At 37.7% G+C, this 14,977-nt stretch overlaps 3 protein-coding genes across 3 annotated transcripts in view; 2 read left to right on the top strand and 1 right to left on the bottom strand.

Moving 5' to 3' along the window:
* The first annotated feature begins 570 nt into the window (after positions 1–570).
* Positions 571–4,688, top strand: prdx5 (peroxiredoxin 5). The gene is made up of 6 exons (XM_020643304.3): positions 571–818; positions 1,747–1,881; positions 1,964–2,095; positions 3,603–3,641; positions 3,723–3,787; positions 4,345–4,688. The coding sequence occupies exons 1-6, from the start codon at positions 723–725 to the stop codon at positions 4,448–4,450; spliced, it is 573 nt and encodes a 190-aa protein (XP_020498960.1). The 5' UTR covers positions 571–722; the 3' UTR covers positions 4,451–4,688.
* Positions 4,689–6,288: 1,600 nt separating this feature from the next.
* banf1 (BAF nuclear assembly factor 1) lies at positions 6,289–11,664 on the top strand. Its single transcript, XM_020643320.3, has 3 exons — positions 6,289–6,428; positions 7,810–7,975; positions 9,878–11,664. The coding sequence occupies exons 2-3, from the start codon at positions 7,850–7,852 to the stop codon at positions 10,022–10,024; spliced, it is 273 nt and encodes a 90-aa protein (XP_020498976.1). The 5' UTR covers positions 6,289–6,428; positions 7,810–7,849; the 3' UTR covers positions 10,025–11,664.
* Positions 11,665–11,666: 2 nt separating this feature from the next.
* si:dkey-175m17.7 (uncharacterized) overlaps positions 11,667–14,977 on the bottom strand; it is a 36,539-nt gene continuing 33,228 nt past the window's right edge. The window contains exon 7 of the mRNA XM_065963145.1: positions 11,667–13,138. Within this exon, the coding sequence (XP_065819217.1) occupies positions 13,010–13,138 (129 nt within the window). The 3' untranslated portion in view covers positions 11,667–13,009. The remainder of the gene's footprint in view (positions 13,139–14,977) is intronic.

The following is a 14,977-nucleotide window of genomic DNA, read 5'->3' as shown; positions in this document are numbered from 1 at the left end:
GACAGTCTTATGACAGTTTCTTTGGTAGCCTGTGCTTTAATGGGCAGTCTGAGCAAAATTAATTTAGCCTATATGAATGCAATTTAAAAAAAAATATGTGCATGTTATCTATAAATTGAAAATTAGGTTTTATTTTTGAATTAATACAGTATCACAAAGCACAATCTTGCAATACTCAAGTGCAAGGATTTCTTTACACTCCTACATAGTACTAAAAGCAATAGCCTCTATGTTTGAGTCTTCCTGCACCAGTCTGACTATAATTATCAATAAGTTTAGAGAGAGCCATCAAATTTTACTCTTTCTAAGTTAACCAACAAGGGTTACTGCGAATATCAGTAACTGTAATAGGTAGGCCTACTCCCCACCTTATTCTGCCTTATGCCATTTATGGTTATAAATAAAGAAGCCATGAAAAGTTATGTTTCCACATGTGAACTGTCACGGCTCAACATGCAGCACTCAGGCTTACAAATGAACCAATCGTCTTCACATTAGACATCAAGCTTCTTGCTAGCAGATGGCGCAGTAAAAATAAAGATTTAGTAGGCCCATTTCTGGATGCTAGGTTTAATCCCAACAGCCAAACTCTGTGTGGGACACTGCTGGGTGTTAACACCGCAATTGGTTAGGTGGCGTAGCGGAACCGCTAGGGCAGGTTGTGTTGTGCTGTGCCTGAAACCACAAAGGCAACACTCGCAGTATATTACCCCAACGCTGCAATGCTCTCCATCACATCCTCCCTAATCAAGAGCTGCCGTGTTGTCCAGTGCGTCAGGCTGCTACACACTTCTCCTATCGCCGAAATGCCGATACAGGTGAGGATTTAGCGCGTTAATGGCGCTGTTGTTGTTGTTGTGAGCGCTGGATGTCCATGCTAAATGACGAATTCAAAGAGGAGCGATGTTGTATTTTGCAGAGAATCTGTTTACTGTGTCTCTGTAGCTCTCTTTTAAACCCAGTCGCCATGACAGCAGTTACCGAGCAGTGATCGAGTTTGTGTGTTTTGTAAATCCTCTCCGTACTTTACAGCCACTTCCTTCTGCAGAGGTCGATTTGAACGCACCATAATGCAAACTGCGAATAAATATAAAAGTGCTGTCTCACTTGTCTGGCGGATTTTAAAAATGGACATTCTGCAAAAAAAAGAAAAAAAAAGGGGATTTCCTACTCTAGGACGACATACTGAGGCCTCTTAAATTCACTTGTCTTGTATTTGCTTTATTAAATATCGCGTCAGTGCTACTTTTACCTTTTGGAGTAAGCTATAAGGTTACAACCAACTATCCGACCGTGTGCCTGTAACCACCCCGCTGCTCGACGCACACATATAATATTATCTAAAGTATTTAAGCTCAACACATTAATGTCTTTTAATTTAAAGTTTAGAGCTCACTGTGAATGGTTTTGTTTTGTGTCAAATAGAAGTTAGTCAATGTCAGGCTTAAATTTAGGCATTCGGCCATCTTAACATGTGACACGCACCTGTATGTGGGGATTTGTCGCCTTCCAGTGGTCTCTAAAACAAATGACCACCAAATGAATTTCACATTTCAATCCTGTGATTATCATCTATTCTATATTTTCAACCCAGTCGGCTCTAATCTGAGTGTTAAGTGGGAGTTTTAGATAAGGACTCGTGTCGTTTAATAAGTGTTCAGTGAAAAAATAGTTTTTTTTCATATAGGCCATGCAATTCTTCCTTTTTTAAAAACATTATTATATTGTCTTCTACTTCCTCAACAGGCTGGTGAATCTCTCCCCTCAGTGGAAGTCCAGGAAGGGGAGCCAGGGAATAAGGTTCATATGGATCAACTCTTCAAGGGGAAGAAGGGAGTCCTCTTTGCTGTACCTGGAGCTTTCACCCCTGGTTGTTCAAAGGTTTGAGCGCACACTCTCAAACTCTGTTTCTTGTTCTCAGTCATCTTTGCATCAGCTGACATTGTCTCTTGTTTCCTTTCAGACTCACCTCCCGGGTTTTGTGGAGAAGGCAGCGGACTTGAAGGGTAAAGGCATACAGGAGGTTGCTTGTATATCTGTCAATGATGCATTTGTCATGGCTGCCTGGGGGAAGGAGCATGGCACAGATGGCAAGGTAAGGATTACTTTTTTTTAAATTTATTTTTTTAAATGTTGCCAATTTCTGTAGCAACCTGCACCAATTTAAATCTTGATACAAAAGCTGACCACATATCATCATCTATAGAAGAAAATAAGCAATCACATATCTTAAATGTTAAACAGCTTTGCACCATTGCTGTCCGGCCTCTTTATGACTAAAGTAATAATGTAAAGCCTATTTGGCATCTATCTGTGGTGGATTTGACCATTCGGTAATCACAGCAATCTGCTAAACATTAGAGCGATAGGCTGTGTGCACAACCTTTGATATAGTGCTGACAGGAGACCAAGAAAGAAAAATTAGATGACTGATGACTGTTATGTCAGTAAACTCATATTATAAAATAATATTTGTAGTCATTTCTTAAGTCATTGATTAAGAATAGAGAAGTTGATGACACAGCAGACCTCCCTAAAGTCACTGAGGAGCTAAGTGGCTATGGACAGGACTTGGTGTTTATGCTGCTTTTTGAGCTGAAAGAGTAAAACTGAGTGCTCATTAAGGTTATTCTTGTTAGATTAGAGCACAGCTCATTACAACTGTGACTGGTTATGTCACACCTGTACTTCCGGTCACCTTTTGTGAGCTAAGTAATGGTACTTAATAGGGCTGGGTAATTAAAGGAAAATTAATCGAAACTGACATTCAGAACCTCTAACCGATGTAATCTTGCCCATGTCAATTATTTAGATTATTTTCAGGGCAGAGTCACGTGACGACACTTCCAATCCGCGACATGGAAGCAGTGTCCGTCGTTTGGACGCATTTTGTCTTTAGGGAAGACGACAGCGAACAAAAGGAAGTCAAATGTAAACACTGCTGAGAAACTGTTGGCAAGTTATTTATTTTCTACAGAAGTTAATTTCTAATTTAAAACTAAAATGTGTCATTTTCAAGCGATGCTTTGATTTCAAGTTGGAAATATTCAATAAATAACCATAAAATAGTTCACCAGTTATGCATTCTTTCATTAGAAAAAAATATCCCAGCTTTAATAGTTGAGCATATTTAGAGTAGAGGCCATGTCAGTGAACTATGAGGGCAAAAAACAAAATAATCGTTCATTAATGGAAATGGAGGTAAAATGTTCAATTAATCGTGATGTTGATTTGAGGTCATATCGCCCCGGCCCTAAACTTAGATAATCAGAGTTAACAAAGTTTAGTCGTTGTCACGTTACAGAACATAAATCTCGCGTCGCCACAAATATACACATTACCTCACCGCTCTGCATCCTGCAAAACTTTGTGTTTGAAAAAGAGAAGTGGTTTTATAAAGAAGATCTGTATGCCATTCATTCATTCGCTTCAACAACAAAGGCCAGAGTTAGCGAGAGTGCTATCTTTGCGACACCGTGGGTGATAAGGCTCATGGGAACTGCAGTCTTCATCCAGGAGAAACACTCCAGAGTTCGTCTGCAGATGTAATTTAAATCATATTATATTGATCAGATTAAGATGACTTCTGCTTTCATCTGCAGGTTCGCATGCTTGCTGATCCTACTGGAGCTTTCACAAAGGTAAATCAAAATGTCTGATATGTTATAACTTTAATTTTGTTTCACGGCGAGTCGTAATCTCTCTTTCTTTCTCTCTCTCAGGCGGTCGACCTGTTACTCGACAGTGATCAGATTGTTCAGGTGCTCGGGAACAAGCGATCCAAGAGGTGATGACCCTTTTTTACATGTTTATGTTTAATAATAATAGTGTTCATTTATTCCCCTTTTTTAATACATTAAAGGAAGAATATACAACTTTTTGATCCAGTAGATGTCGCCCTGGAGCACCAGCATGAAACAAAAACAACTCGCACTGCATTGTTGTGTTAACATGCTGATGCTAGCGCTCTTTATTTTGCTCAAGAGTAACACTAAGTGACTGTTATATGTTTGAAAAGGAGGGATTTGATTTCAAACACTAGATTTTTCTGTGTTTAAGAACATAGATACACACAGGTGTATGTACTGTAAGCAAGAAAGGGTTCCTGATCCTCTGCCATTAGACTTTTTTTCACGGAGCATTTTGTAAAATGAAAACAACAACATTTTGGTTTCAAGATTTTGGTCACAATTTACTTAATAATTAACTGTCAGGATAATACTCAAAAATAAATATTTAATATATTTAATTGAGTGAGTCATTTTAGTAGGTTAATCAGAGTAAGAGTTTACACATTTCAAGTTCATAGTTATAAATCAGTGTGTTCTTTATCCTGTGTTTCAGGTATGTCATGTTGGTGGAAGATGGCGTTGTGAAGAAGATCAGTGTGGAGCCTGATGGCACTGGACTGACCTGCAGCCTGGCCTCAAACATTCTGTCTGATCTGTAGATTTGTTTTGAGCTTCTTCACCTGAATTACACGCACTTATAGGGTAAAAGTTGCACTTACAAAGCCCAGTACAAACCTTTTCCGCCTTTCCTCTTTCTTTAAGTATTATGCAAACATCCAAAATAAAGCCAGACGGTTATTAATGCGCACAACTTTGACATTAATGGAAATCCAAAGGAACTGTCCCCTCTGTATACTGTTACTCCTGAGAAAATAAAGTTCCCCCTGAAAGCAATAATCACCTCTCATCAAAGTCATTTCTGTTTGGCTGTTGTGTGTGTGACTTAATGCATTTTAATGCTTAACCATGTACAAATAGTTCGCATCATAAATGCTGCAAGAGTGATGATTTATATTATGATAAAAAGTACAAACAAGACGTTTCAACTCAAAATAAACATACACTGCAATAAAGGTGTACGTGTTGGTAGACAGTGACCATCTGAAAGTTGGATCTTTAACTAAAAATGTTAAAAAAAAAACAAAAAAAACAAACTGAATATTGACTAACGTGCCAGATCTGTCACATGAACATAATCTAATTCATATGTGGAAAATATTTTTGTTTCAAACTGAACGCAAGGGATGTAGCCTCCTCTTTCTTTAAAGGATGTATGACTAGAAAAGAAAAGGTAGGTCTATCTAAAGAGTGTCACAAATGTGTGTCAAATACGAGTAGAAAAAAAAAAAGCAAAATGAGTATACTATCACATGTTTAATGAAGATATTAAGATTCCTTTAGGGGCAGCCAGCTTTAATTTAACGTACGGTTTACTTTTTTATGCAACCTTTTAATTCAAAGTCAGTAAAAATACAACTACTTTGCTTGGTAGTCACTTAGACTTCATGAAATAAATTCATGTTGAAGCTTCATGCTAGAATCACTGCTGATGTATTATCCAAAGATGGTGTAATTCGCAATTCGCTCACATGTATACCCATTGTTAATCTTTCACATTGACCTTTTCAAAGCCTTGATGGTCAAAAGGGGTAAAGGGAGGACTATTAATCCTGTGAGTCAGTGATCGGGGGAACAAATCAGTGTTGCCAGGTCCGCTTGTTATAAGCGACTTTGGGCTTGTTTTTCTGTAAAGTCGCTTGCAAATATCGTCAGTCGCGGGTTGCAGGTTTTTGGGCTTGTTTTCTAAAGTGCAGTTGCTTGTTTGGGCTTTGCTTTGCTCCCTGTATGAACCTCTACTGATTCTCTCCCAAGTCAAAGTCAAAGTCAACTTTATTGCCAATTTCAAAATATGCCAGACATACAGTGGAATCGAAAATGCGTTTGTCTCCGTCCCGCGGTGCAATACAACCAAAATAAGGTAAAACAAGATAAGGTAAAATAGATCAAATAAAATGAGGTAAAAATAAGATAAATAATATTTACAATAATAAATTCTAAATTGTGCAAAAGGTACAAAATGGTAAATAAAAAAAATAAAAAAATCAAATAAATCAAATAATAAAATAAAATAAAATAAAATAAAATAAAATAAATAAAATAAATAAATAAATAAATAAATAAAATAAAATAAAATAAAATAAAATTTAAAGAAAAAGTAAACTTGTGCAACATGTGCAATGTGCAGTAAACTGAGTGTACTCCACAATAAAGCCAAACACGATCGCGATAGTTTGTCCATTTCCAGGATCAGTCCACAAACCCCGTTTCTTAGGTTAGCCCGCCCGCCCGATCTGGTGACCTTTCTTTTAAACTCTGTGGTAGGTTAGGTAACCCTGTTTGGCTTCATTTTGTTTATTTGAGGAGCCAGGTCGCTTGTTTTTGGGCTTGTTTCCATAGAGCTGGTTGCTCGTTCCTCTCGCGAGATCTGGCAACACTGGAACAAATCTTGTGACGTAAGGGAAGGGCGCAAGACGCAGGCGCAGTGCATTGTAGTCGCCGGTGCATGGATAGAAACGAAACCTAAACTGATTGTTAAGTGAACTACGGCGATATTCAGCCAAGACGCGACATTGAGAGGTGAGTTATACGGGAACTATGTATTGTGTGAAGGCCATGAATCAAGCAAATAACATGCGTGTGAAATAAAAAGCAGGTTATAGTTTAGACTCATTATGAAGCTAGTTAGCTTCCGGCTAAGTTAGCCTCCAGTGAAAATGAAGGCGCCGAAATTCTTAGCAACTAGCTATCGTTGCGTTTCTTATAAACTACACTACGACGGCGAGGGATACTGTAAGATCACGGCAGGCTTTTTAAAAAACGAGAACACATCTTCTAGTAAGAGGTTAGCTGTGTTTGTTCAGTTAGCTTTAATGCAGAGTAAATCTAGAGGCATGAGAACATGTGCTAAAGCTGTTAGCACTGACTTCTGGTTATTTATCAGCCTCGTCAAACAGAAAGAGAGGAAACATTGTTACTGTGACTCTATGCGTTCAATTGTTTGACTATGTGAAGATGTTAACATGTACAATAGAATAAACTGTAGTTGCAGCATTTTTGAAACTACACAGTTTCACTTTTGGTTGTTAGAAAACGCGCCTTTCTCTCTGTTACCTTCAGCTCTGTGAGCTCTCCTGGTTTATAAACACTCATCTGATTGCTTTTGTGAATCTCTCTCTTGGGATAAGATGTGCATGGTGTCATTCCTTTCATTTGCAGTCATTTTAAACCTTTTATTTGTGTTTTTTCCTCAACATTTATCATTCAATTAAACTCTATAATTTTGTCTTTGTGTAAACACATGTGTCATGTCTTTTTCTCTTCCTGTTTATTACAATGAAAATGTTGCCTTATAATTATGGGTGCTTGGTTCAAGGTTGTCTTTGTTATCTCTGCGAGAGGGCAATTTGTTTTACAGTCAGCAGTAAAACACACACACACACACACACACACACACACACATACATACATACATACAGCCCGAAATGAGCAAACAACATAGAAAGGACAATAAATAAATACAATAGATAAGAAACAGAGGCGACACAGTTAGTGGTTTAAAAAAGGTGATGGCAGCAGGAACAAATGAGTTCCTCATCCTCTTTGTCCTGCTGGCTGAATCTGCAGTCTGACGGCAGCAACAGATTGGTGTCTCTGATACTGTATACCCTGTTGTCAGGGAGAACTGATGTGTATTCAATTGTTAAGTGTTATTATTAAGGATATGCTAAGCTTATATAGAGATACATTAATACTACAGGTCCTGCATCTAATGTGAATGAAAATACTTAAAGCTGACGGTCACTTGTTAAAAGCGGTTACCTACTTACCAGAGTTCATTCAGATACACATTTTGGAAACGTAGTGAAGGGGGAAACATTTAACTGATGTGCTTACATTAATATGTGAAGTATTTTCACTATGTACGGTAGTAATATCTTCTGCACTGTCTGCGTTTCAGTTACAAGCTGTTGATTTGATACCTCCTACGCACATCAGCCATGTCGTCCACATCCCAAAAGCATAAAGACTTTGTGGCAGAGCCCATGGGCGAGAAGCCTGTGATGGCTCTGGCAGGCATTGGAGAAGCTCTTGGCAAAAGACTGGAGAGTAAGGGCTTTGATAAGGTGAGATATATTTGAATTCTTTCCCTTGCTGTACAGTATGAGCAAACAAAATTAACTGCCAGGAAGGTGCTCATCCTTGCTGTGATCATTTTTTTGTAAGTGTTTTTTTTGTTGTCTTTAACACTACAACAGCGATGCGCACCTTCAAGTAGTGGTGGGCGATATAACGATATTAGATCGTGAAGGATTTTAACTTGCTGCCGATCTGCCAAAGCAGAGAGAGCTTAGAACCGGGCTAATGTGTTTATTCTATCATGCTGCAGTTTATGCTGCGACACAGACGCGTCTCCCTCCTCCCCTTTTGCTCCACAGCGGTGAAAACGAAACTAAAAAGTAAAGTCTGCAAAAACAACTCCATCTCGGTTATATTCAGCTGTTCTGATATTTATCCAAACCGACCCGCTGTGAGCAACAGTTAACTTATCTGCATAGTGTACACAGTTAAGATCAGTCTACATCTCAGATAGCGACACGGAGAGACGTTAACAGTCAGAGACAGACAGGAAGGAGCTCAGACAGTCAGTGAGTGGAGATCTAACCCCGGTGTTTAAAATGTTGCTGTGGATGTTTTCTGCTCTCTCTCGGTTTTTAAAAGTTACTATCAAGCCTCTCCACCAGAAGCTCACCTGTTGTGATAACTGAATTTATAGGGATTAGGCTAAACAATGTTACAAAGCAGCAGGCAGGTGAGAGTGAGTAACCATGGTGACTGTCTGTCTGTCAATCAACAATGTCCCGCCCCCTCTATGAATTAAACTCTTGTCAGTAAAACTTACTTTGATCATGTGTCGCAGAATGAACACATTCTCTATTATGTTTGATTATATATAAACAAAACTAAAGTTAGTCCAATGATGTCATAAAAAACAACAAAGGCTGCAGAGCCTGTATGAAGCTACAGCTGTAGAACAGAAACACAAGAACTTGAAGTCTACATGTTTTTAAATGAATGCATCACTGCGTGAAAATGTTCCTGATGAACATAAAAAGAGGACACATAACTAAATCATAATTTCAAAGTGGTGAGGAAAACCTTCAAATTGTGCATACATATCGATCAAATTCAGGGAAAGACATTTCTGTTGCTAAAGATGTTCTGGGTGAGAGACCTCCAGGCCTCCTACAAAGATGTTTTTCAAATAGATTAAACTTGTCAGCACAGTTTTTGTGCATTTAAAAACATTATACAGGGAAATAAGTTTGGTTGAACTGGTCAGTAACTTACAAAGTTGTCTAAACAGTATGAAAAACATTGTGATAAAATGGTGATCGTGATTTTGCCAAAAAAAATCGTTATATGATATTTTTCCCATATCGCCCACCTCTATCTTCAAGAGCGGGAAAAAGTAGCGAATACTGAAATGATACACTGGCTGTAATGCATGCAGTCAATATGACCGCTATGGACTTTCAAGGTAGAAATACTCAAAAGTATTTTATGTTTTGTGTTTTTGATAAAATAACAATGCTAGAATAAAATATAGACACATTTAGGAAAAGTCATGGTCCTGCAGTTACATAGGTTTTATTTTAAGTAAGTTATTACATTGCAAAATTAAAAAACAATCAAAATGACTGCCTTGGTCTTTCTAGTGTTAAGCCAATAACAAGTAATGAATGAAACAATTTAGAAGCATACATTTCAGTGGATTTTGGCAGGTATTTATTTGTGCCATAATTTTGACCAATTCATCCTTTATATAAAAGTGTCATTAAAAGTTCCAGTTCATTTGATTTTGTGTGATTTAAAGAGCTGACACAAAATACCTACCTGTGAACTTCTCACAGATTCATATTTAAACTTCAGCTACGTGTCAATGAGATCATTGATGTAACGACTTTCTTACTAGCATTCCTCTCTTAATTAGATTTTCTATTGTGTGGTCACCTCCTCCCCCACAGGCGTACGTTGTCCTCGGGCAGTTCCTGGTGCTAAAGAAAGATGAGGAGCTCTTCCGGGACTGGCTTAAAGACACATGTGGAGCAAACAGCAAACAACAAGGTGACTGCTATGGCTGTCTGAAAGAATGGTGTGACGCCTTCTTATAAAGCATAGGGCTTGGTTTTTTTTTTTTGTTTTTTGTTTTTTACTTCTGAAGTTAACACCGTACACAACCTCTTCACTGATCTTGATTCAATTCTGCTGCACCATGTTTGGACCGACACTGTACACACAAAGGAAGTTTTTAAAGTACACTGGCAACCATTTGTGAATTTCTGAAATCCCCCCAGTTTTGGCTACAATTAATATAGACCTTGATGTAATTTTAATAATTGTTAAATCGATGCGTTGCTGACATCTTGACATGTCAAAGCAGTAAGACCACAGGTGTAGCTAACATTATTATTGATGACTTGTTTCCATCAGGGTTTACTCGTGCTGTAGCCTTTGTGACCGTTAGTACACCTGTGTTTGACAAGCTCACGTCTGCTGTCTACTAAGGAGCTTCATCATATATCACATGTGCTGTCTGTTAGAAGCTGAGTTTTAAACGTGTGGTTTATGCATTGTCTGTCACTTCCTGAGATTTTACTGTAGAACCATTACACAGCTAGTTTGTTCTGTATTAAACCTTTTGTTTTATTTTAAATGTGATGTATCTGTACAATCTTGACTAATATTCACACTCACATTTAACTCTTGGCTCTCTTGCTTGTTTTTTATTTTTATTTTTTTAAAGCCATTGGAAAGTTGATGTAAGTTTTATTTTTCTAACGAGCATATTTTATCACGGTTTAGTATCATGCTCTACTAGTGCACCATCATTTCAATGATGAGGTGTCTTGCAGTGGATATTACTTATGTGTGACACAAAAAACTAAACCTTTAAACTAATGTGATGCCATCTAAGCAGGACGGTTTTTTTATATAACAAGTTTTAACGCTAAAGGAACGAGGCCCTCTGGTCTGCTAAAGCTTGTTCAACTTGAAGTTGGAAATGTGTGTAAGTAAAGATGCAAACAATACAAACAAAGTGAAGGCTGTCGGTCTATTGCTGATGAGAGGGATGCTGACTTTACGTTACTGATGTCTCCCAGATAAGCTAGACATTACTGCTAAGTGTATTTTTTTTAAAGCATTTTGTTCACGCCTGACGTGCTGAGAGTAAAGCGTTCAGATTGGTTTAACTTGTTGGTGTAACAATGAGGAGAAACTAGCTTTGTTTTGAGTTTCAGATTAATGGCAGCCATCTGAATCAAACTTTACCCACTTTTGTTATGAACACCGAAGAGAGAGAATGTATATGACGCTTCATAAGAAGTGTGTGTGTGTTACTCTTCTAATTAAAATCCAAATCCCAAAACTTCCAAATGATAAATCCCTGACTTTTAAATGGATCTGGAAAGCTCCTCGTCAGGTGTTCATAGCTGAGTTTGACGTGTGTCTTTTTAAACGTTAAATGCCTTAATGCATGCTCGTGTCATTTCAATTTAGAGGAATTATAAAATCAGCAGAAGTGCATGTCCAGATTGTGTCGCGTACATTATTCATCACCAGCTGTTTAAAGATGTTATTACTGTGTAGCAGCTTCTTGTTAAAACAAATACTGACTGATGTGTTTTTATTTTACTGTGAAACCTCTCAGCTTTTATAAATACTGCTAAACAATATGAAGAAAAAGCAAGCATCACATTTGGACATGCATATTTGTTTTTCACATGTTCAAATAAAATCAAATGACAAAGGACACTTGGTAACAGGATTTTTTTTATTTCAATGCATGATATTCTATGTTTACTTTTTCACCAAAGCTCCTAATTTCACATTGGCAAGATACTGAAAACCCATTGATTACGCTTCCAAAGGTTCCAGAGCAGGGGGGGGGGGTCCATGACATTTATGATGTCAGAGATAACATGAAGACAATATGTGAGAGCAGAACTCAAGTGTTGCCTGAACTCTAGATGGAGAAAATGGGAATTAAAATTCTCACGTCCTTCCCGCCCGTCCTCCTGAATGAGAAGAGACGTTAGGCTGCTCCATATTTCCTGGAAACCTCTGCTCTGGAGACCCTCTGATTGGTTCGAATGATGATGTTACACCGACATTGTAACGACTTATTTTGCCTTTTAAGAAATAGAAAACTGTTCCTATGACAGACTCCTAAACCAAATCGCTTTCATTGAGCTTGAATGGCTTTGATTCTACATTTATTGTCTCTAACCCTTGGAATGTGTTATTTTCCTAAGTATGGGTTTGTGTGCTATAAAATCTTGATTAACAGTGATCAGATGATCCGAATCAATGCTTCACAGTAGCACCTATGCACGCACACACACACACACGTTCACATCCTCACTACAGCAACAGTATAGAAATGAGACATTTAAATAAATAAATAAATAAACTTATGATCATTATCCACTCGCTAGCAGCTTGTAGAAGAAACTGCCAAAACAGGACCAACAAGAGTTAACAAAGAGTACAAAATAATGGATGGGGTTCAGCACTGGAGAGAGATCTAAATGCTATTAATCAACTCCTACAAATGGAAACACTGTCAGTTAGTGAATATGAAGTAGTTGATTACGTAACATAGGCTTGTCTTTTCTCAGTTCTCAGATCGACCCAGTTAGAGCAAAATCGGTAGCACCACCACAATCCAAAACTCTCCACACGACTCTGTTAAGACACTTGATGATGCTCAAACTATTCCTTTCTGGCAGTTACCTATAATATATAAATGAGCATGAAATGTATGTATCATGAAAGCAGTTTTTTTATTTTTTTTTTATATCTTTTGGATACTTATGAGTCTTTATTTGATTAAATGTTAAGGTTTTGTTTCAAATCCCCACGCTGTCTTTTGCTCTATCCCTCTAACTCTGAGACCAGACGCTAGCACTTTAAGAATTTGGATCTAGACGTTTTGTTGTAATTGATGATCTACTGTACATCGGCAGCTTTTATGCAAGGTTACTATAGTACATGGACGTCTTATTTGAATTGGAAGTGTACACACATGTACCCACTGTACATACATGTACACACTGTACAGCTGTACTTGAAATCACAACAATCCCTGATTGGTCTCAAAGCAGAGCGCAGAAGAATTTCTTCTCCCTGAAAGGGTTCTCTGAGGTGGGCACGGGGGTGATCAGGGGGTCGTCGCAGGAGTGTGCGTCGCAGTACGCCATCAGGTCGGCTGCGGCCTTTGATACCTGTAGGTGATGAGGAGGATTGGATGAAAGGAGAATCATGCATATGATTAAAATGTTTTCAAACATTAGTCTATTACACAAATGAAATAAAGGCCATCCTTTGATGAATCCACCACGCCCAGTCTAAGTGTTATAGGTTGTGGTAGAGACAGCAGATAGTTTAAGCTACTCACTGAGAAACTCTAATATATTGTTTTTCTTACTAATAACTAGACTTGAGTTTTGGCCATCAAGAAAATAAACACATTTACATATTCAAATCTATGTACAAGTAACTCTTAATGGATGTGAAATGATATCTATCGTTGTATGGCCTGGTTCAGTACTCTAAATTCTAACCTAAAAATAGGCAGAGCACCAAAAACAGGCTAAAAATAAGCTAGCATTAGCCACAGCTCAGCTTGCAACCCCCTCCTGACATTCTGTGACTGTTGAGACGGTCGTAGAAATCCTAAAACATTTGGCATGAAACTACTTCCTTTAACTTTTTTGGGGTAATATTTGTTTATAGCTAACGATAACTTCACACTCTGCCAGCTCTACACTGTGATTTATTTCATACTTCATGATAGATTACCTGAAAACACTTCTTCAGTCTCTTGAGCTTACCATAATATAACTCATGGCTGTGGCTACTGTTTTTTCTTTTTTAAGTGGGGGGATAATAAATAATCGTTTTGTGTTTGTTCATTGACTGGCCAACTTTTCTCTACATTTTAAGCATAATCGGAGACATTCCTGATTGGCTTCTGAATGACTTTGGTGTCCATCCTATAAAGATATTTACAAGTGAGACGCCCTCATTTTGGTTATTTTTCTGATATGACAACCTTCTGTTTGGACCAATATTCCTCAGGACTGAAGGACAATGTTGATTATTTACCAGCAGACTATTAAAACATAAGGTGTAAGCAAAGTCATAAATAAAATAGATAAAATTTGTCTCTATTGCTCTTATTAAGAAAATGAGGGTTTGGTCTAAGAGTGAAAATAAATGATATTGTCCCCTACTTGAATTCTTCAGAATACATTTTTTCAGTATGTTATGGCACCACATGGCTCGAGAAAAAGTATTTCATCCACTGTTTTGATCTAATTTCTACGAGCATTGCTTTTTATTTTCATTTCAGTTTTCATGATGAATATATAGAATGAGTGGAGGTCAACCCCTCACAACATATCTTCCGCTAGTTTGTGAAGTGTATTTTATTTTTAAATAAATGAAATTGTTCTATGCCAAATCTGGACCCAACTGAGGATCTGAAATGTCTCCGGAAATATAATTGACAAATGGATGCTCTACATAAACCTCAAAAGGGAGAGCAGGTGAACTTGTTAATTCATCTGAAGAAAACCAGATGTTTGTTGTAGCAAAGGTATCATGATACATCCGTGAAGAGAGGAATCAGAGACCATGAGCAAAAACGAGGAAACAGCAAAGGTAATATCAGCAGAAAATGAAATAAAGAGAGAAAGTAAATTAGTCATTTTATAAATACTAAAAAAAGCATGAATATTGTTAATATGTTTTAAAATAGAAAACATTTAATGAGTGCTTACTGCATCCTCTTTCAGTCCTACAACACGGTATGTTTAGCCTCATGGTGTAATCTCTTTTCAAAGGATTTAAAGGTTCTCAATAAAAGCATTTTTCACGCATGATCTACTGAACCTTTTTAGTTCACGCTGAAACCTTCCTGAGTTTTCTTTTCACAGATGAACCTAATAGTGGGAGACTTCTGTCAGACAGGAGGGGGCAGGGTCTCAGGAAGCTGCACGACCTAAAAAGGACAACGCTGAAATGTTGGACAAAGCGTCAGAGTCAGACGCTTGTATGAC

The sequence above is a fragment of the Labrus bergylta genome, chromosome 14 (assembly GCF_963930695.1).
Source record: "Labrus bergylta chromosome 14, fLabBer1.1, whole genome shotgun sequence".
Taxonomy (NCBI): domain Eukaryota; kingdom Metazoa; phylum Chordata; class Actinopteri; order Labriformes; family Labridae; genus Labrus; species Labrus bergylta.
This window is presented reverse-complemented; position numbering and strand designations above follow the sequence as displayed.

Excerpts from the sequence above, each read along its gene's own strand:
- prdx5 (XM_020643304.3), top strand. The coding sequence starts at position 723 with ATGCTCTCCATCACATCCTCCCTAATCAAGAGCTGCCGTGTTGTCCAG. Across the intron at positions 1,882-1,963 it reads TCACCCCTGGTTGTTCAAAG|ACTCACCTCCCGGGTTTTGT; the intron begins GTTTGAGCGCAC and ends GTTTCCTTTCAG. Across the intron at positions 2,096-3,602 it reads AGCATGGCACAGATGGCAAG|GTTCGCATGCTTGCTGATCC; the intron begins GTAAGGATTACT and ends TTTCATCTGCAG.
- banf1 (XM_020643320.3), top strand. The coding sequence starts at position 7,850 with ATGTCGTCCACATCCCAAAAGCATAAAGACTTTGTGGCAGAGCCCATG. Across the intron at positions 7,976-9,877 it reads AGAGTAAGGGCTTTGATAAG|GCGTACGTTGTCCTCGGGCA; the intron begins GTGAGATATATT and ends CCTCCCCCACAG.